Source organism: Schistocerca cancellata, chromosome 7 (genome assembly GCF_023864275.1).
Source record: "Schistocerca cancellata isolate TAMUIC-IGC-003103 chromosome 7, iqSchCanc2.1, whole genome shotgun sequence".
NCBI lineage: Eukaryota > Metazoa > Arthropoda > Insecta > Orthoptera > Acrididae > Schistocerca > Schistocerca cancellata.
The window spans coordinates 212,629,400-212,651,233 of NC_064632.1; the positions used below are offsets into that span (position 1 = coordinate 212,629,400).

At 39.7% G+C, this 21,834-nt stretch overlaps 1 protein-coding gene across 1 annotated transcript in view; it reads right to left on the minus strand.

Annotated features, from left to right (window-relative positions):
- Positions 1-21,834, minus strand: part of LOC126092703 (dynein beta chain, ciliary-like) — an 863,310-nt gene that overhangs the window by 157,780 nt on the left and 683,696 nt on the right. The window contains 1 exon segment of the mRNA XM_049908426.1: positions 19,182-19,355. Within this exon segment, the coding sequence (XP_049764383.1) occupies positions 19,182-19,355 (174 nt within the window).

The window sequence follows — 21,834 nt, forward strand, 5'->3', positions numbered from 1 at the left end:
ATGACCTCATTGTTGATGCTGATATAATACTTTCCAACATTGAGAAAGTATAAGCACCCTTGCTTTCATTTCTTCAGATGCTCCTTTTTTAAACATAAGAACATTAACCGGTATACTTGGGAAGGCAGGGGAACCAGATCTGTCATTGACTATATAATAACAGATCAGGAATTCAGGTAGGCTGTGAGGGACACACGTGTATTCAGGGGATTCTTAGACGACACTGATCATTATTTAATCTGCAGTGAAATTGGGATTGTGAGGCCGAAAGTGCAGGAGGTCAGGTCCATATGTAGGAGGATAAGAGTGGAGAAACTTCAGGATAAGGAAATCAGGCACAAGTACATAACAGCGATCTCAGAAAGGTACCAGTTAGTTGAATGTAGTCAATTACAATAATTGGAAAAGGAATGGACAAGGTCCAGGGACACAGTACTAGAAGTGGCTAAAGAATGTCTTGGAACAGTAGTGTGTAAAAGTAGGATGAAGCAAACAGCTTGGTGGAATGATACAGTCATGGCAGCCTGTAAAAGGAAAAAGATGGCGTATCAAAAATGGCTACATACCAGAACCCAGGTAGACAGAGAAAGTTATGTTGAAGAAAGAAACAAAGCCAAACAGATAATTGCAGCATCCAAGAAGAAATCGTGGGAAGACTTTGGAAACAGGTTGGAGACTATGGGTCAAGCTGCTGGAAAACAATTCTGGAGTGTAATTAGCAGTCTTTGAAAGGGAGGTAAGAAGGAAATGGCAAGTATTATGGACAGGTCAGGAAAACTGCTGGTGAATCCTGTTGATGCCTGGGGCAGATGGAGGGAATATTTTGAAGAATTGCTCAATGTAGGTGAAAATGCGATCAGTAATGTTTCAGATTTCGAGGTAGAATGGGATAGGAATGATGATGAAAATAGAATCACATTTGAGGAAGTGGAAAAAATGGTCAATAGATTGCAGTGCAATAAAGCGGCTGGGGTGGATGAAATTAAGTCGGAACTCATCAAATACAGTGGAATGTCAGGTCTTAAATGGATACACAGGATAATTGAAATGGCCTGGGAGTTGGGACAGGTTCCATCAGACTGGACGAAAGCAGTAATCACACCAATCTTTAAACATGGAAACAGAAAAGATTGTAACAACTACAGAGGTATCTCTTTAATCAGTGTTGTGGGTAAAATCTTCTCAGGTATTGTTGAAAGGAAAGTGCGAGTATTAGTTGAGGACCAATTGGATGAAAATCAGTGTGGGTTTAGTCCTCTTAGAGGTTGTCAGGACCAGATCTTTAGCTTACGGCAAATAATGGAGAAGTGTTATGAGTGGAACAGGGAATTGTATCTATGCTTTATAGATCTAGAAAAGGCATATGACCAGGTTCCTAGGAGGAAGTTATTGTCTGTTCTACAAGATTATGGAACTTTTGCAAGCAATTAAAGGTCTTTACATGGATAGTCAGGCAGCAGTTAGAGTTGACGGTAAATTGAGTTCATGGTTCAGAGTAGTTTCAGGGGTAAGACAAGGCTGCAACCTGTCTCCACTGTTGTTCATATTATTTATGGATCATATGTTGAAAACAATAGACCGGCTGGGTGAGATTAAGATATGTGAACACAAAATAAGCAGTCTTGCATATGTGGATGACTTAGTTGTGATGGCAGATTCGATTGAAAGTTTGCAAAGTAATATTTCAAAGCTAGATCAGAAATGTAAGGACTATGGTATGAAGATTAGCATCTCCAAAACGAAAGTAATGGATGCATATTCTCACAGGATGGCAACATAGTGAAAGAACTGGAAGCGAGGTGTAGCAAAGCTAATGCAGTGAGCACTCAGCTACGATCTACTCTCTTCTGCAAGAAGGATGTCAGTACCAAGACTAAGTTATCTGTGCACCGTTCAATCTTTCGACCAACTTTGTTGTATGGGAGCGAAAGCTGGGTGGATTCAGGTTACCTTATCAACAAGGTTGAGGTTACGGATATGAAAGTAGCTAGGATGATTGCAGGTACTAGTAGATGGGAACAATGGCAGGAGGGTGTCCACAATGAGGAAATCAAAGAAAAACTGAGAATGAACTCTATAGATGTAGCAGTCAGGGCGAACAGGCTTAGATGGTTGGGTCATGTTACACGCATGGGAGAAGCAAGGTTACTCATGAGACTCATGGATTCAGCAGTAGAGGGTAGGAGGAGTCAGGGCAGACCGAGGAGAAGGTACATGGATTCGGTTAAGAATGATTTTGAAGTAATAGGTTTAATATCAGAAGAGGCACCAATGTTAGCACTGAATAGGGGATCATGGAGGAACTGTATAAGGGGGGCTATGCTCCAGACTGAACGCTGAAAGGCATAATCAGTCTTAAATGATGATGATGATGATGAGCTCTTCAGTGACTGAGGCTGGCTCTTCAGTGACTGAGACTGGCACAATACTGACTTTTCTGGCTACAGAATAAGAGACAATCTCTATGTAATCACATTGCCGCTGTTCTGTTCTAAATATCCTCCAAATAGGATTAATTTCTTTAATTCGTTCTGGATGTTCTGATTTTCACTATTCTCAGAATATATTAATAAATACTCATACTACAATCTAAATTTGAGTCTACATACATCTGATGACATGATGTATATTTCAGTTCTGTAATCAATGTTGAGATACAGCTCTGCCATTAAAAAGCCACACAGCTCTGATATCATTATAAAAAATAAGGTTTTAAAGGGCAGTAAAATTTATGACTGCATAAATTTGTTTGATGCCAAAAAAAAAAAAGCAGGCAGATGTCTGTTGCCATATATGAACAAGATGCCAATGCTGGTAGTCAAGAAATTTTGAATATTAGAACCAATCATAATATTACAGTAAATTCTGTTCAATCACACACTCCTTTTAGCTTCGTAAGTTCTGTAAAATCTAAAATCTAAGGTAAGTGCTGCAACCTATCAGGAAAAAAAGGTTCATTAACATGTACAATCACTAAATATGCTACAATTACTAAATATGCTACAGTCTTGTAATAACAGTACCACAGAAGGAAAGTTGCTACTCACCATATAGAGGAGATGCTGAGTCGCAATAGGCACAACAAAAAGATTCACACAATTAAAGCTTTCAGCCGTTAAGTCCTTTGTCAGCTACACACACACACACACACACACACACACACACACACATAAACGCAACTTGCACACACGTATGTAGTCTCAGAGAGCTGAGACCATACTGCGAACAGCAGCACCACTGCATGATGGGAGTGGTGACTGGGTGGGGGTAAGGAGGAGGCTGGGGGGGGGGGGAGGGGGAGGGATAGTATGGTGGGAGTGGCGGACAATCAAGTGTTGCAGTTTAGACAGAGGGCAGGAGAGTCAGTTAGTCACTGTCCTCACCCAACCAGCCCCCTCCCTTTTACTATTCCAGCACTACACAGCAGTCATTTCACCACCACACCCAGTCTTTTAATTTCTTTTATTTTTATTTTTATTTGTCTCCTTTCCACTACTTACCCCCTCCCCCCTCCGTAACTTCTCTCCTGTCCTCCGTCTAAACTGCAATGCTTGACTGTCCGCCACTCCCACCATACTATCCCTCCCCCTCCCCACCCCAGCTGCCTCCTTACCCCCACCCAGTCGCCACTCCCATCATGCACTGGTGCTGCTGTTCGCAGTGTGGTCTCAGCTCTCTGAGACTGCATATGTGTGTGCAAGTTGCATTTATGTGTGTTTGTGTGTGTGTGTGTGTGTGTGTGTGTGTGTGTGTGTGTGTGTGTGTGTGTGTACTGCTGACAAAGGCCTTAATGGCTAAAGCTTTAATTGTGTGAATCTTTTTGTTGTGCCTATTGCGGCTCAGCATCTCTGCTAAATGGTGAGTAGCAACTTTCCTACTCTGGTATTGTTACATTCCATTGTTTGATTAGTCTTGTAATAACATTACACAAAAAATGAAAAAACATACCTTAAAAATAAATAAATCAGCTTACAGAATGAAGTAGTCACCACTATAACAAACACTGTGTATGATATAACTTCACATCAACTCTCAATAATTATACACTAGAATGGCAGTAAATCACAGAAAATTATTATAAATGGTTAATTTTATGGGGCAATGAATGTGTATGAAGACTTAATTCTGCACATAAAAGACATTAGTAATGTGTCTTGTCTCCCAAGGAGTATCATGTCACCTACCATTTCAAAATATGTGCAATGTAGTCTCATGTGCTCCACCACTGTAACTTTCGTATTTTGTTTCACAAGGTAAGATGTTGCCATCAGATTTATCAATTTGGGGACAGTATGTGAATTTTACAGTTTGGAATTTCATTGGGACAACTGCAATGGCAAAGTAAAAAGGGAATAAAGGACTTTCTCCCACTGATCAGCAGACTATGTTGGAAAGCACTGGAATTTATTAGTAGATTTGTGCAATTATGAAACATGAGCTAACTGTGTTAAAAGGAGGACTTATTTTGTGGAATGGAAATAATGTAAGACAAAGACATTCAAACTGTCATAAATAAGTTTAGTGTATTATCTGTAACAGAAGGCAAAATAATATTTGGTTGAACAAGAAAGTAGGGTGCAGCAGATAGTCATAATACAAGTTAAGAAGTGATCAGAAATAACATTTCCCAATTTATCAACAGACAGTGCTGAAGAACACCAGAATTTCTGAATACATTTGTGCCCTTCAAACTGAATTTAAAAATATATGAAATATGAACTGTGTTGAAGGGTGAACCAACTTAGTGAAATGAGAATAATGTAATACAAAGATATTCTAACTGCCAAGAATAATAGGTTTAATGTGTTACCTGAAACAGAAGGCAAGATCATATCTGTTTATCAAAGAAAATAAGGTGTTGCATTAAGGAATATTCTGAAATTTTCTGAGATTCAGAGTTACTTTTAGTTAGGTAATGAAGTTTTCAGTGACTACATAATGGCAAAGAGCAGCCAGAGTAGGCACAGCTTGGCAGTGGTCATCATAAAATGGAGATTGACATGGATGGATTAAGACCAGAATCTACAGAGAAAATATTTACCATACAGCTAATATTTGGCTTCTACAGTTAGTTGGCCTACAATGTTTCTGGCTCATACTGAGCAAGTGAGTCTTCACTGAAGAAATGCAAAGAAAGCAAAAATTGTACTGATGTTCCTCCTAGACTGCTGTTTGCTCCATTCAGCCTCTCTGTTATGAGGCTATGATGGTCATATGTATGATTCCTTAACATTACACTTCTTTGACAGTCACTTTGTGATAGTTCAAGAAGTAGGATGTGGTGGAAGGTGATATATACCAATGCTTAAAAAGCCAACATGTTAATGGCGTAAGAAGAATATGGAAAGAATGTTCAATGTTGTGCTCTGCACATGTAGCAATATCCTTCTAGATATCAACCATCATAACAATTATTTGTGAATCTCTTCAATAAATTATGTGAAAATGGAAGTTTAATACATAGAAAATGCAACAGTACCAAACAAGTGACCGATAAAGAGGATGAAATTAATGTTCTAATGGAAGTGACATGCGTCTGCCAAGCGTCCTTTGTGTTCTCCATCATCATAAGTGCTATCTACATTGTGTCTCTCTCCATCATGAGCTGTATGGATACAGTTGTAGAAACAGTCCTAATTTTTGTACCTGAGCATTAACATAAGATACACCACATTTACTATGTATCTTGACTGACTTTGTCAGATAGAATCTAGTTGTTGTTGTTGCTGTGGTCTTCAATCCTGAGACTGGTTTGATGCAGCTCTCCATGCTAATCTATCCTGTGCAAGCTCCTTCATCTCCCAGTACCTACTGCAACCTACATCCTTCTGAATCTGCTTAGTGTATTCACCTTTTGGTCTCCCTCTACGATTTTTACCCCCCACGCTGCCCTCCAATGCTAAATTTGTGATCCCTTGATGCCTCAGGACATGTCCTACCAACCGGTCCCTTCTTCTAATCAAGTTGTGCCACAAACTTCTCTTCTCCCCAATCCTATTCAGTACCTCTTCATTAGTTACGTGATCTACCCATCTAATCTTCAGCATTCTTCTGTAGCACCACATTTCGAAAGCTTCTATTCTCTTCTTGTCCAAACTATTTATTGTCCATGTTTCACTTCCATACATGGCTACACTCCATACAAATACTTTCAGAAATGACTTCCTGACACTTAAATCTATACTCGATGTTAACAAATTTCTCTTCTTCAGAAACGCTTTCCTTGCCATTGCCAGTCTACATTTTATATCCTCTCTACCTCGACCATCATCAGTTATTTTGCTCCCCAAATAGCAAAACTCCTTTACTACTTTAAGTGTCTCATTTCCTAATCTAATTCCCTCAGCATCACCCGACTTAATTCGACTACATTCCATTATCCTCGTTTTGCTTTTGTTGATGTTCATCTTATATCCTCCTTTCAAGACACTGTCCATTCCGTTCAACTGCTCTTCCAAGTCCTTTGCTGTCTCTGACAGAATCACAATGTCATCGGCGAACCTCAAAGTTTTTACTTCTTCTCCATGGACTTTAATACCTACTCCGAATTTTTCTTTTGTTTCCTTTACTGTTTGCTCAATATACAGATTGAATAACATCGGGGATCGGCTACAACCCTGTCTCACTCCCTTCCAAACCACTGCATCCCTTTCATGCCCCTCGACTCTTATAACTGCCATCTGGTTTCTGTACAAATTGTAAATAGCCTTTCGCTCCCTGTATTTTACCCTTGCCACCTTTAGAATTTGAAAGAGAGTATTCCAGTCATCATTGTCAAAAGGTTTCTCTAAGTCTACAAATGCTACAAATGTAGGTTTGCCTTTCCTTAATCTATTTTCTAAGATAAGTCGTAGGGTCAGTATTGCCTCACGTGTTCCAATATTTCTACGGAATCCAAACTGATCTTCGCCTAGGTCGGCTTCTACCAGTTTTTCCATTCGTCTGTAAAGAATTCGCGTTAGTATTTTGCAGCTGTGACTTATTACTCTGATAGTTCGGTAATTTTCACATCTGTCAACACCTGCTTTCTTTGGGATTGGAATTATTATATTCTTCTTGAAGTCTGAGGGTATTTCGCCTATCTCATACATCTTGCTCACCAGATGGTAGAGTTTTGTCAGGACTGGCTCTCCTGAGGCTGTCAGTAGTTCCAATGGAATGTTGTCTACTCCCGGGGCCTTTTTTCGACTCAGGTCTTTCAGTGCTCTGTCAAACTCTTCACGCAGTATCGTATCTCCCATTTCATCTTCATCTACATCCTAATCTAGGCGAGTAAATATGTGACATGGAATTGTGAACTATTAGATCATAGGCTCTGTTTTCATAGAATAGATTGTCAAATGTATCTCATCTTCCCAACAGCCAAACTTTCAGATATTAGATGACATTCCACTGCAGGTCAGGAGAAACATGCAGCATCAATATGATACTGCATGATGTACTGCAACTTGTCATCACCAACCATTTCCAATGGTTGGTTTGAACAAAGGAGACTTCTACTTGGGCTGGCCTGTTTACCAAATTGGACCCTCTCACATTTTTTTTCTCTTGATAAAGCTAAAAGACATTATTTACTAGGGCATATTGACTAGATCTGATATGAGATGCCTGCTGCCTGCACTGAATTTCTGATGTAATACTGGAATGTGTGTTTCAGTCTTTACATAGCAGATGGGAAGTATCTTCTGAAGCTGGTAGTCAGCATTTCGAACAAAATTTTTGAAGGCCAATTCTCTATCTTTTATCAGAATCAAAAACATTTGTTTATTCACTTACTCTCCTTAAATTAGGCCTGACACATGAAGCATACTGCTCCCAGCGGTTACAATTTTCAAACTGCAATGCGCTGTACAAGGTGCCCCCAGGTCTTCAATGTGAGTAATTTTTATTATTAAAATTTTACAAAAGGCCACTTTTTCATCCATCACCTATCAGCTGATGTGACAGCAATCAACTGGTTGACATCAGTCTGCATCACAATAACCTATTATGTGCCAGTTCTCTGCTTTGGGAAACAATAGCTTTGTGTTCTTGATACCTATGACTAATTCTTGTCATTGAGGACAATGCACTGGGACCTATTACTTAAGAAGTCTTCAAGTCATTCACATATCTGGGAATCTATTCCATACACTCACACCTTTGTCAACAATCTGCAGCAGGGCACCATGTCAAATACTTATCATAAATCTAGCATATGGAATCCACCTCTTGTCCTTTATCCATAATTCTCAGGATATTATGTGAAAAAAGGGTAGGGCAAGCTGAGGTTTTGTGTGAGTGATGATGTCTAAAACTGTGTTTCCTTATGGACAGGAGCTTTTCCATATCAAGGAGCTTTATCATATTTGAACAGATAATATGTTCAAAAATTCTACTACAAACCGAATTATGGATGTTAGACTGTAATTCTGTGGGTCAGTTCTTTTACCCTTCTTACATATAAGAGGCATCTGTGCACTTTTTCCAATTTCTTGGGACTTTGCACTGGTGGAGAGATTCGTGATAATTTCCAGCTAAGTAAGGAGCAAATGACATGGAGCACTCTTTGGAAGTCTGAATTTGTATTCCATCCAGACCTGGTGGCTCATTTGTTTTCAACTTTTTCAGTTGCTTCTCTATGCCAGGGATGCCTATTACTATGTCCTCCATATGGGAGTCTGTGTGATGGTCCAACAATACTATGTTTATATGATTCTCCTGTGTAAACATTTTCTTTATCTAAATCTGAGCACTATCTATTAATTACAAACACAGACTACTTTCCAATCTTGACTATACCTCTAAGAGGGTGCAGAAATGGCATCAGAAACAGGATGCCAAATTCCAGTTTTGAGGTGCCACACACAAATTACTAAGCCAGAAGTGGATGCACAAAACCATTATCAGGGCCATCCAGCCCTGCCTGCCCTGTCTACCCAGAGCTGCCGTCACCTCTGCAGTTGTGTGAGGCCAATCGATCTTGCCTTGCACCTCTGCCGCCTTCATACAAGGTCACATTGTGCGTATGGTGACCCAGTGTTGTCCTGATATGGGGTCCAGCCACTGTGTTGCTGCTTGCTGCTGCCATGCCATTCATCGATCAACAAACTTAAGTCACAAGCTTTGCTTTGAGGGAGAAGGTACTGCTGGGATCAAATGCTGCCCAAAAGCTGCCACTGAAGACATTTTGTTTGATTTGATCTATGTAGTTTAAAGTGATGCCCACCATGTCACAGGGACAGCTGGAGATGGATCCTGACATGCAACCAAGGCTTGGTCAACTCCTTTTGGAGAATGACGATCTGAAAAGGTGCCTTAGTAAAGCATTAGTAATTGCAACACTGCAAAATAGCACTGCGCCCACAGCTACCATCACTTCCCAATTTCCAGGGTTCCCCGTGCCGGTTCCATACTGCCCTGTAAATGACATTGCAATGGGTTTGCTCACAGCTACCTTCATGGGCAAACCGGGCAGGAATGTCCACACTTTCATACAAAATTTAACAGATGTATGGAAGCTGTCCACAAGGAGTGACAAAGTGTTGGTAGGAGTTGCTAACCTAAAGTTGTATGGAGAGGCACACAGTTATGGCAATTATGTGGAAGGCCTCAGAAATAGTAAGCCATCTGATGTCCTCGTAAAAGGGCTAGTGGACAGACATGGAGATACGCAGTGTTAGCTATTATAGGAAGCAACTTTTCACTATATGCCAAATTTACAGAGAGGATTCAGAGTATTTTGGTGACAAGAATAAAAGCTGTGTCATGTTATAGATATGCACTGGGGAAAAGTAATAATGGAATGAGTTACTACCAGTGAAGCATAAGCTTGCTATGTAGATGTATTTGTTCATTGGATTGGCCCACAGGTAGATGCTGAGGTGAAGTGACTTCTCCGATCACACTAAGGCAGGCTGTATGCTGTTTCTATGCAAGGAGTCCCAGCAATTTGTCCAATCTTCCACCAGGGTAAACCCTACTAGACATGCATTCATAGACAATGTGTGTTGCATTTGTTGCAAATGCCCAGGTCACAAGGTCCCTGAGTGTTTGACAACAGCATGGGCCTACTGTAGAAAAATCGAACATGAGAGACCAAACTGTCAGTCTCTACAGCATTGCTAAGCTAACAAAATTGGTGCTCAAAGGAATGTGAATAACAGAAATGTGTGTGGGAGCAGTTCTGTCACTACAAAGTGAATACAGTAAGGGAGGTAGGACTTGCTCAAATGGTAAATGTAACTTTACAAGGTAAAATCAACTGCAGAAAGGCTACATTTATCATTGATAAAGGTGCATAAGCAAGCGTTTCGTTCATAAAATCTACTCGATATCAAGAATTAAAATGGCCCTGCTAAAAACTGAGTTGATTGAGAAAAAGGTAATTCACCCAATAGCTTTGCAGAATATGGAAATGAAAACAGACAGGAGAAAGTATGGGTTTACATTACAAATATTTTGGAAGCATGATGATTTCAGTGGCATTTTTGGCAATGATTTTGTGTGCCATTTTCAAGGCATAGTTAGCTTCTGAACACAAGAAGTCCAAACTGGGTGAAATGCCCACCATTTTGGCAGTGTTCACATTATAAGGATGTGAGGGTGTCCATAATAAATGGCCACATCCCGACAACTTACTAAATCACATACCACAGCATTAAAGTTAAACAAACTGAGAAAACAGTGGGCAGTACAGGGAAAATCATTTTGATAGAGGTAAGAAAAGATTTATTAAGAGGAGATATCTGTTACAATACCTCAACCTCAGGGCCTCAGACAAGTTTGGCAGTGACTTCTATTCTGCTGAGGAATACACAGTGCCTCTGTTAATCCAGATGATGGTGGCGCAACATGTATGCATTTGTCAGCACAAATGTCAGAACTGGAATCTGCTGGTCACTCCATCCTCATGATGTAATGGGTTCTGTCCCGGTCCAGGTGGTGTAGCGGGCAGGATGTGTTGGATGAGCTGGAAGTCCCCTACCTGCCCTCCAGAACATGACTGGCTATTCCCTCAAGCACTTCTTGTGGTCACCATGTAGACCACTGAAGGGTAACAGCCAGCAGCCAGAGCCTCAGCAGCTCAAGATGCCCACCCAAGGCAGCTTGTTCAGTGACTGAGGACAGCCTCAGACCCAGGAGGCTGTGAGATCACATCTCCGTTCTGCCCTTACAGACGGAAGCTTACAGTCCATTGGATGACAATACCCAGAGATTGGAGGCTGGCTGCCCTCTTGCTCCTTACAATGATACAGCAGCAAATTTCAAACCTGCCTTACCACAGCTTAGCACGTCCAAACAGCAGAACTTGGCAGCTGATTCAGTGGGCCAGTTGGCCATCAAAATTCACCAGCAGATGGTCACTGCAGTTGTCCTGTAACTGAAACAATCGTCATTCTCTCCATTTCCAGATACGGACAGAATGGTGATATGACTGCTTACTTTGAGCCTGTGGGCTCCCCGCGTAAGTACTTCTGATCTTTTAGTTAGTTTTGACGTGGTGTCTCTTTTTACAAAGGTACATCTTGCAGTCTCCTTGGCACTGATTGGCAATAAGTTTCAGGTGGGAATCACTGATTTGTTTCGCCGTGCTCTCTCCTCAACATATTTTATGTTCAACCAAGAATATTTTGGACAGACTGACGGCATCGTCATGGGTAGCCCTTTGTCTCCCTTGGTGGCCAACCTTTTTATGGAGGATTTTGAGGAGAGAGCACTTGATTCAGCAGCCCTCAAACCAACTGTTTTTTGGAGGTACATGGATGATGCTTTCGTAGTGTGGCCTCATGGAGAAGAAAAATTAATGGAGTTTTTAGATCACCTCAACTCCATTCATGAGAACATTCGGTTTACCATGGAATTAGAGAAAAATGGTTGCCTCCCTTTCTTGGATGTGCTAGTTGGACGGAAGAGTGATGGCTCTCTGGGGCATTCGGTTTATTGAATGCCCACACATACTGATTTGTATTTAAATTCGTCCAGCTGCCATCACCCATCGCAAACAATGAGTGTACTTAAAACACTTGTACACAGAGCTTATGTAGTGTCGGATGCAGATAGTTTGCCTGAAGAGCTTGCCCATCTGAAGAGGGTTTTAAAAGAGAATGGATATTCTACCCAGCAAATTAGCAAGGCACTTGCAATTAAGCCAAAGAAACAGGGAGTGGAGAAAGAAGAGAGCATGCCTACTAAATCTTTAGCTTTTCTTCCCTTTGTTGGCAATATTTCCTTCAAAATTGCAAAAATCCTCCACAATTTTGAAGTGAAAGTGATTTTCCGTCCACCATCGAAGATTTCTGACCTGCTGGGATCAGTGAAAGACGATCTGGTATTGCGGAAGCCGGGAATTTATAAAATACCTTGTCAGTGTGTCATGTCATATATAGGACAAACATTGCGAACAGTAGAAGAACGTTGCACTGAACATCAACGCTGTACTCGCCTTTTGCAGCCTAGCAAGTCTGCAATTGCTGAGCATTGCATTTCCACTGGACACTCAATGGAGTATGACAAGACAACAATTTTGGCCACAGCAACATCCTTTTGGGACTCCGTCATAAAAGAATCAGTGGAAATTCGCATGACTGGCAATCTTATCAACCATGACAATGGCTACCAGCTAAATAATGCATGGAACCCCATCATCTTTAAGATCTGCTCCAGACGAAGATCTCAGACTACTCCGATGGCCATGGCAATTGACAATGCCGAAGACACCTGAGTTCTGCAGTTCCACCAGCGAGGGCGCTGCTGGTGGGTGGAGTGGTTTGTCTGACAATACGATTTTCACGCATGTGCGGAATACTTGCTGCACGCTGCATGCTATATACGGCTCACCTGAGGATGGCTGGCAGTTGTCCAGTTGAAATATCGTGGATAGAAGCTAATGACGACTGGCTGCAAGCCCAAAATCTTTTTGAATATTTAGTTTGCCGAGAAAATTTTAAATTTCACATGTAACATGTGTGTTCTTCAATGCACTTCAGTGCCCTGTATTGTCCTTGAGTACTCCACACGTGTCTCTAACTTTGTTCATAGTGCCTGCCAGGCCATGCTTCCTGGCATTCAAGCCGTCGTAACCCTGACTTGGAGCATTGTTTGCTTAATAACTACGCTGCAGTGCCTGCAACCCAATGTGTGTATCGGTCCCTTAACTTATACCTTCCAGCCACAGCTGTGAAAAATTAAAAAAAATGCCCTAATCCATGTCTATATTTATTCATAGTGCAATATATTTTCTTAGTGACCCATTAATAAGAAATGAAATTTTAAATGGTAAACAGATGAATGTGAAGTGCAGTAATCTTGCATGAGTACAGCAGGAGACAGGAGAGGGTACATTTTTACCAGTGTACATAATTTTGGAAGCAGAGTTGTTAAAATTCACTGGAGTACCATATGTGCCAAAGTGTATGAAGTAAATACTGATAACAACATCCCAAGGTAAGAAACATCCTGAAAGAACAAGTTACATAAATTCTACTTCAGTTATATCAACTATAGCAGGGTAACTTGAAAAGAAACTTGAATACCTATGTTAGGCAGATCAGGATGTATTGTGCCCCAATCTAGTCAAATTTGCAAGTTTGTTTGAAGGACATAAACAACTTGCAGCAACCTTCTCAATGTACCATGAGATTTCTACAGGTGATGCTAGGACTATATCCCATAAACCTTATCGCTTACCATATCAATTGCAGCTTGTAGTAAGAAGAAATAAAACCAGTAGTGGGGAAAAGGCTTGCTGTATTTGTGGAGATATGAGAGCGGTCAATAAGATCATGAAACCAGATACTTATCTCCTTCCAAGGATTGATGACACTTTGGATCACCTTTGCAAATTCAAATTCTTCACTGCCTTAGATATGAGCTCTGGCTACTATCAAATTCCCAAACAACAGATCACAAAAAGACTGCTTTTGTTGTGCCCTCTGAGCATTACAAATATGTAAGGTGGCCCTTTGGCCTCCAAAACACTGGATGACATAACTGTCATTGCAAGTACGATGATAAAACATGCAGAATGACTGGGAAATCTTGTAACTTGTATTAGTAATACTAATCTAAATTTGAAATTAGAAAAGTGCACTTTGCCGCACTCACAAGTGCACTATCAAGTCCACTTCATTTTGGCAGATGGTGTAGGACCAGATCCATGGTTAATGGACACAGTGGACAATTTTGTTGCACCGAGGTACGTTAAAGAATTGCAATAATTTCTCAGATTAACAAATTACTTGTGGAAAACCATGTAGCCACCACAAAACTGCTCACAAAATTACTATAGAAGGGGACTCCTTTTGTCTGTGCAGTGGACTGTGAGAATATCATATTCAGATTGAAAGAAATTCTTACAAGTTCACCCACCTGACTTATATGAATTTTGTGCTGCCTTTAATCTTGTCATGTGATGATAGCAACATAGCTGTAAAATACAAGATGGTAAAGAAAAACAAATTGGTTATGTATAAAGTCAACTGAACCAAGTTGAACAAAACTACAACACCCTAGGAAAGGAACTTCTGGCACTTGTTTTTGGCACTTATTACTTTTGGTGTTACCTACATGGATAACAATTCACAGGAGTTACATATCATGCAGCTTTACAATTGCTTTTATGTTTAAATGATCCCAGCAGCATACCTGTTAGATGGACCTTAAAACTTAGTGAATACGACTACATAGTCAAACACAAGTCTAGGAAGTTAAACCAAAATGCAAATGTACTGAGTGAAAATTAAGATCATGCAAGTAGACAATGTTCTTACTGAGGAATTAAAAACAGGCATGGGAATCTGGTCACATGAAAAGAAAGATGTTAACAAATAATTTCAAAATTGTCTTCCATTTGCTAAGAGAGTGCAAGGATGAAGACCAAATACAGCTCTTCAGACTTTGCTTGAGGCGTTAGGACCTTATGTCCAACCTTATGGTATAGGTATGTTGACAACCTAAATTAATAAAGAGGAGAATTGCGCCATTTCACCCTAAGAAAAACGTCAGGTTTGAACACATTCATAAAACAGTTGTCAAAATGTCTTATTGCATGAACAGCTCACAATCAGACAGGGATGTACTACTGCCATTTTTAATTTCATAATACAATTCAGGATACATGTAGCAATAGGGCCGAGTTCCTTTGAGGTTGTTTATGGCTGCAAATGAGAACCATTTTTGAGATAGAGAAGTTGCCACCTGGAATACACTCCAGCAAAGTGAAGCACCTGGCTAAGAGATTAAAGCTCATTTGGAGGAGAGTTCAGTACAACAATGCAGCAACAACACGGATGCAAATGCTCCATAGTCAAAAGAATGCTAGGATGCCGATAAACTAAGTAGGACATTATGTAATGTTCTGACAAACTGCCATGAAACCGGGCAGAACTAAGAAATTTATGTCCCCCTAGTAGCGACCATTTTAGATTTTGTGCTTCACGTTGTCCGTCAGTGCCAAATTACAGCTCCTAGATTGGAAGATTGTAGTTAATTTTGATTATTTCATTGAATATTAAGGTAGCAATATACCATGTCCTGTAGTGTTCCTGCAAAACTCAGAAAGAACCGTTCAGCATGGACTAGGGTTCGAGATCAGGAACTAATTTTATTGTAAGTCTTAGGTGGGAGGTAGAGTTAATAGTTTCTTAGTCAATTTACTGTTTAGCCATATTGATGATGATGTTGTGTCTTTGCCTCAATCAGGCCCTGATTATCTAGAATATTTTGCTTCAGTGCTGCATTTCTGCCATTCTTGTGAAGTTGCCTCTGGATTTGATAGGTGTTTAGGAATGTTAGTTCGATATTACTACTGTGTGTTCAGAACTTCTTCCCCATTGGATTGTTGCTATGGACAATAGGCAGTGTGTTACAGACATCTGGACTTCATAAAACACCACCAGCCACAGAGCTGAAATACGGTTGTACCTTGCCTCCACATGACTAGCAGGTGCCTGTGCTACTAATGTGTCACTACTTTTACATTTGTAAGTTAAATACTCCCCATTATCCCAAAATTAATCAGTATGACCTTTTTAACTTCATTTCACTCTTTTACTTATTCATCTACATTTTACAATCTGTCTCCACTACTGAATGGTTTTGTCATACATTTGCATTATTTCACTACGTTGAGACATTGCTACTACATAGTTTTCAGTGTTGTCTAGTATGGTAAAGTTATATCCAAAGTTTATGGAATTTGAAAACTTAATTAAAAAGCGTAGATCACAGGCAATTATTATGGAGAAGCCAGCTGCATTGTTTTGAAGGAAGTTGCAGACATAAGATCCCACTCTCCACAACACCGAACAATCTATTGTTCAACTGCTGTAGAATAATCGTAACCCATCACTGCCCCACATGCTTGGTTTCCAAGTGGACTTTGGCGATGCAATTCAGCATCTTCTGTGAACCCTCATTTATTCTTGGAACATACTGATGACAGTTTGTCTTATCTGTAACAAATTCGATTGATCCCTGACTAGTAGTCGAATTAACGCACCATTTGTTCCACAGCATATGAATCAGCTAGTTACATGCTGTTCCATATTCCATTCCGGTTTCAGTTGTGTGTTCCAATCAGAATTTCACTCCACACACATACATAGTAACAGACTTCAATTTAAAGCATTCCACTGCTGTATCCTGGGACATGAATTCTGGTTCACTGCAGAACAGAAAGAAACCCTGAATGCCACTATAACACCATCTCTGTTATGCACTCTGAAATTTATCTTCTCTCTCATTTCTTTTACCTTTCTTACACACAGGAGTCACCTGCACTTTTTTCTGTTTGCTTGGGGCTTTTCACTGGGTGAGAGATTTCTGATAAATACTGGCTAAGAAAGGGGCCAATGCTGCAGAGAGCTCTGTGTAAAACTGAATTAGTATTCCATCTGGACCTGATGAGTTATTTGTTTTCAACACTTTCAGTTGCTTGTCTGTGCTACGGATGCTTATTTCCCTGTCCTCTATGTGGGGGAGTCTGTACAACAGTCAAATGACAGTATGCCTGTATGGTTCTCTGTGTGAATGATTTCTTAAATGTGAAATTTAAAACTTCAGCTTCCCTTTTGGTGTGTTGTATTGCCAACCCAGACTGGTCAATGAGTGACTAGATAGAAGAGCCTTCAACCACCTTAATGACTATATCTATAACCAGAATTTTCTTGGATTCTTGGCAAGATCATTCACTGAGGTATGACGGTGGAAGTTGTTGTATGTTTCACATATAGCTCTTCTTACAGACACATGAATTTCTACTAACTTTTGCCTGTCAACATTTACACACTCTTTTTTTAACCAAGAGTGCAACAGTCTCTATTCCCTCAGCATTTTCTGAATTTGATTATTAACCATGGAGGTCCTTTCCATCCTTAACCCAGTTACTTGGCACATATGTCTCTAGAGCTCGATTTACGAGCAGTTAAACTTTGCCCATAATCCCTCTGCATCTATCATACTGCGGTAAATGATGACCATTACTTGTCTAAGGTGTCTTGATTGAAGATGTTCCATCAGTTTTGCTCCCGATGTGACAATTGACAGGTGCCCCTTCCTGTTGCAATTACAGCACCTGGAAACTTTTTAAAATGTAAAAGCAATACATTTTTTCCTGTTAACTTTCAGAGAAGTATTGCTACTTGATGAATTATTACAGATGTTACTGTTTATTTTTTCCAGTAATTTATTTTTTATGGAGCCTCTCACAATGACAAGTTTGAATTTTCTAAGCTCATAATTACAGTTCGTCCAGTAGCCCTGAAGGAGACTACACTAGAGAGACTACACTAGATCTATTTTTCTTTAACTTCAAAGTTCATAGCATTTAATTTTTAGGCCATAGTTATTAGCTTTGTCAAAAGTCTGGTTGACAACAGCATCTTTAATAACCTCATTTGTAAGAAGAGGCCAGAGTCTCTGCAGACTTGCTTTAGCTTGTCCGCCACTTCTTTAGCTGTAGTGGTATCTTGCAGATAAACAAATATTGACAGATGAACAGACAGTATAATTTTGGATCCTGTTGTGCACATTTGAGTTACATCCATTATTTTGCCAGTGATGTAATCCCACAATTATTTGTATTGTAGGTACGTTTGCATAGCAAACTGTCATACTATATTTTCCTCTTTATATCTGTTTTTCAACTAAGTGGTATTTAGAGAAATCACTGTATTAGTGATTATGTTGGTCCAAATTGCTGCAAGCTGCCACTTATTTCCACTAGCCACTGTTTTCTTGGTTTGTTTTTTAGAATAGCACACTGTGGATTAGGGATGGTGGTGGGGGTAATGGGGGAGTGGGGAGAAAGGGGTTTGGATCCACAACCTGTTAGAAAAGTAATTTTCAGATAGTATCTGATTGGGAAGAACACATTTACTGCATATACATCAACAAAAATGAAACTGTAATATGGACTTCTTCAACAAGATTTTACATGGAGTTAAAAACACAGAATGTCTATAGTTAACAAGACAGACATATATTATAAATTCGTGCAGAAATCAATGGCTGAGAATTACCCTACAGATGTGCTGGGTTGTGAGATCAGTTCCATATACAAAAGATATAACTGAAGTATGAAGTACCTTATGTCATGCACTGTACAGCAGCTTGGGGAGCATATATGCAGATGTAAAGAAACAAAATTAAAACTGGAGAAGTCAGTGTAAGAAATTGCTAAGCCACAGAGTGGATTTTGAGTTGCTATGTTATTATATATTTAGCTAAATTGAAAGACAAGAGGATAAGTACAAAAAGACAAAACAAACTTGTATTAGAAAGCTCTTTCCAGCAGTACATGTGGGAAAACTTGTTAACTGCATGTGGTGCACTTGAAAACACAACAGTTTATGCAATCAAGCTAACTCTTACTGGATTGAGGGTTAACCACTTTTTCCACCGATCCCTACATGATGACGATGATGATGATGATGATGAAGATGTTTGGAGCTTATGGCTGCTCAACAGCGAGGTCATCAGTGCCCTTACACTCATTTAAACATGCGAATGAGGCTAAAACTATAAAAAAATTTCTACACTCTGACCTCTTCAATTACACTTGCACACTGTGTACGCCGAAACAAATAATATGTTAAAAGTTCATCTGTTGTGAATAATTGACAAATGATGTTCTTTTAATCTCACAGCATTAGTAAGTAGAGCACATTAACGAGAAAGTTAAAATTACAAAGAAATATTACCTGTAATGGGATATCATAGTTAAGTTCAAACTTTTTGACTTTTTCAGTCCATGGCAAGAAAGCTTTTGTCTCATTATCTATGAAGTAATTAAAAACAGTGCCTTGAGGAGGTAATTTGATACTTTTGAATTCATTTGTCCACCATTTAGTAAATTCAACTCTGTGGTCCACCAGCTATAAACAGAAACCTCATTGAGTAGATTCCTTAAATCATAAAAAATAAAGTAAAATAATTCAATGACAACCCATAATTATACAAAAGAAACACTACAGTGGCATTCTACAAGGAGACAGTACTTCTAATTATGAGGCTATCTGAAGAACAAACTGCATTTTCATGTAGCATGTAAAGTAATAGGACAACAGACCAGTCATTATACTTACTTATGCAGTACTCAGGTGTCCTTTGTAGTTAAATAAATAGCCACAGTGTTTTTCTTTTGCCCACAATAGTCACTCAAAATGAGCTCTACAATTGAAAATCCTGCCAAATGCAAGAGCTTTTCAGTGATGTGGTGTTTAGTGCCGCAAAAATCTCCCCAAACAGTTGACACACTCTGTGAAATTTGTTCTCAATAAGAGTAAAATGTGAAGTGTCAAAGTGTTATGCATCAATATTGTCATTTGCTTGAGAATGGAGAGATGAAATTCAGATAACAGAAAAGACTTTCCGTCAGCAACAAACTAGTTTGGCAAACTGACAGAAAATTCCTGAAAAGCAGCAACTGCCAAGCAACTTTCATACATTATGCATGTTTTACAAGAGATTGTGATGAAACAGGACATAACAGTTCTGTGCTTGTCGTATTCAAAGACTCCCTTTGGACTTTTGTTTTCACTATGATGTGATGGACTACTAAACAGAATCATGACTTAGGTTTTCTATGTTAATGTGCAGACAAAACTGCAATCGATGGTGTGGAGTCATATCACCTCACCCAACAAGCCTATAAAAAGCACACTTAAAACTGTCACCCAGAAATATTATGACTACTGTGTTTTGATATGCTAAAGGAATCACATCTGTTGATTTTATGGAGCATGGAAGGACAATTAAGTGTGAAGCTTATAGTGATGCATTAAGGTAATTGAGAAAAGTCTTCAAAGCAAGCAACTAGGTCTCTTTACTATGGTGTCATGTTTACGAACAACAATGCTCCACTACACTCTGTCCAGCAATGATAAGAATTGTAACAGCAGTTGAAATATGACATTTTTCAACATCCACATTAGTGCTCAGTCCTGGATTGAACTGATTTTTACCTCATCATAAACTTCTGCACCCTTGCAAGAAGTATTGCAAGAAACAACAAATTTGACTGGAACAACATGCAAGAAATATCTTTCCTTGTCCTTAAGGAGGCACTAACATCTTCTTCATTTCCAGCATTGTATGACAAGAATGCCAAGACAGAACCTCACATTGATACAAATGGGTTTGGAACAATAGCAGTTTAGTACAAATTCAGGAAGGTGCTCAAGAGGTGATTGCTTATGCTCTCAGAATATGCTCCTAGCATGTGATAAACTGCTCTAAAACTGAGAAAGAGTGCCTTGCAGTTGTTTGGGGCATCAGCAAGTTCTGGCTACTTTTAGCTGATAAACCATTTGCCATTGTAGAGGACCATTCTCTCTGTTGGCTGAATAGCTGGAAGGATCCATTGGATCAAATGGCAAGATGGGCACTGAAGCTTCAAGAGTACAATGTCACAATGGTATACAAAAGCAGTCACAACACCAGGACGATGATTGCCTTTCAAAGAATCCTTTCACAGAACACAGCAACACCGATGAAATCTGTCATTGCTGCATTGAATGACATGGCTGCTGAACAAAGGAAAATCCAGCACAGCTGAAAAGCAAAGAAGCCCTGAAGAAGGGGGAACTCTTCAAAGGGGAATCCCAGTCAATTAATGGAGTACTGGATAAGAGGAACTATGATCCAATGGGGCAAAAATGGTTACTCATCATCCCAGCACGTCTGTGGCCAGCTATTCTTCAGTTTTTTCATGACAATCCAACTAAGGATTCATGAAGACTCTAGAAAGAATCAGATGCAGTATCACTGGCCAGGTCTCTACCAATCTGTTAAGACGCCCTGTGAGCCACTATGAGGAATGCCAATGACAGAGAAACATACTACAACTACCTCTGGAACACCTAGTCTCAATCTGCCTGCAGCAGTGCCATTCCACCCCATTTGGAATTGGCCTCTTGGAAAGGCAACCAGAAATGGCAAATGGGAATCAATGGAAAATAGTCTGTTCTGACTAGTACCTTACCTGTTATTCTGTCACCAAAGATGTACTGTCTGCCAAAGCTTCAAAAATTGCAAAGTTCCTTGCAGAAGACATAATTATGTAACACAGAGTGCTCCTTCTGTTGACCTCTGATCATGGAAAAGCCTTCCAATCAAGACTAGTTATCACTGTCACCACTTCAACTGTACAATACTTAGGATGACTAGGTGAAACACCTCATCACCAAGACCACAGAAACAAGACAGTTGACTTTCATAAGGAACCTGTACACACAGGAGAAAGACTGTGAATGCTATAATGTCAAGCACCAGCCAGTGAGATTCAGACCAGGTATAAATTTCTATGTCTGTATGGAAAATAGGACTATCAGAAAAATTACCAAACCACAGTTT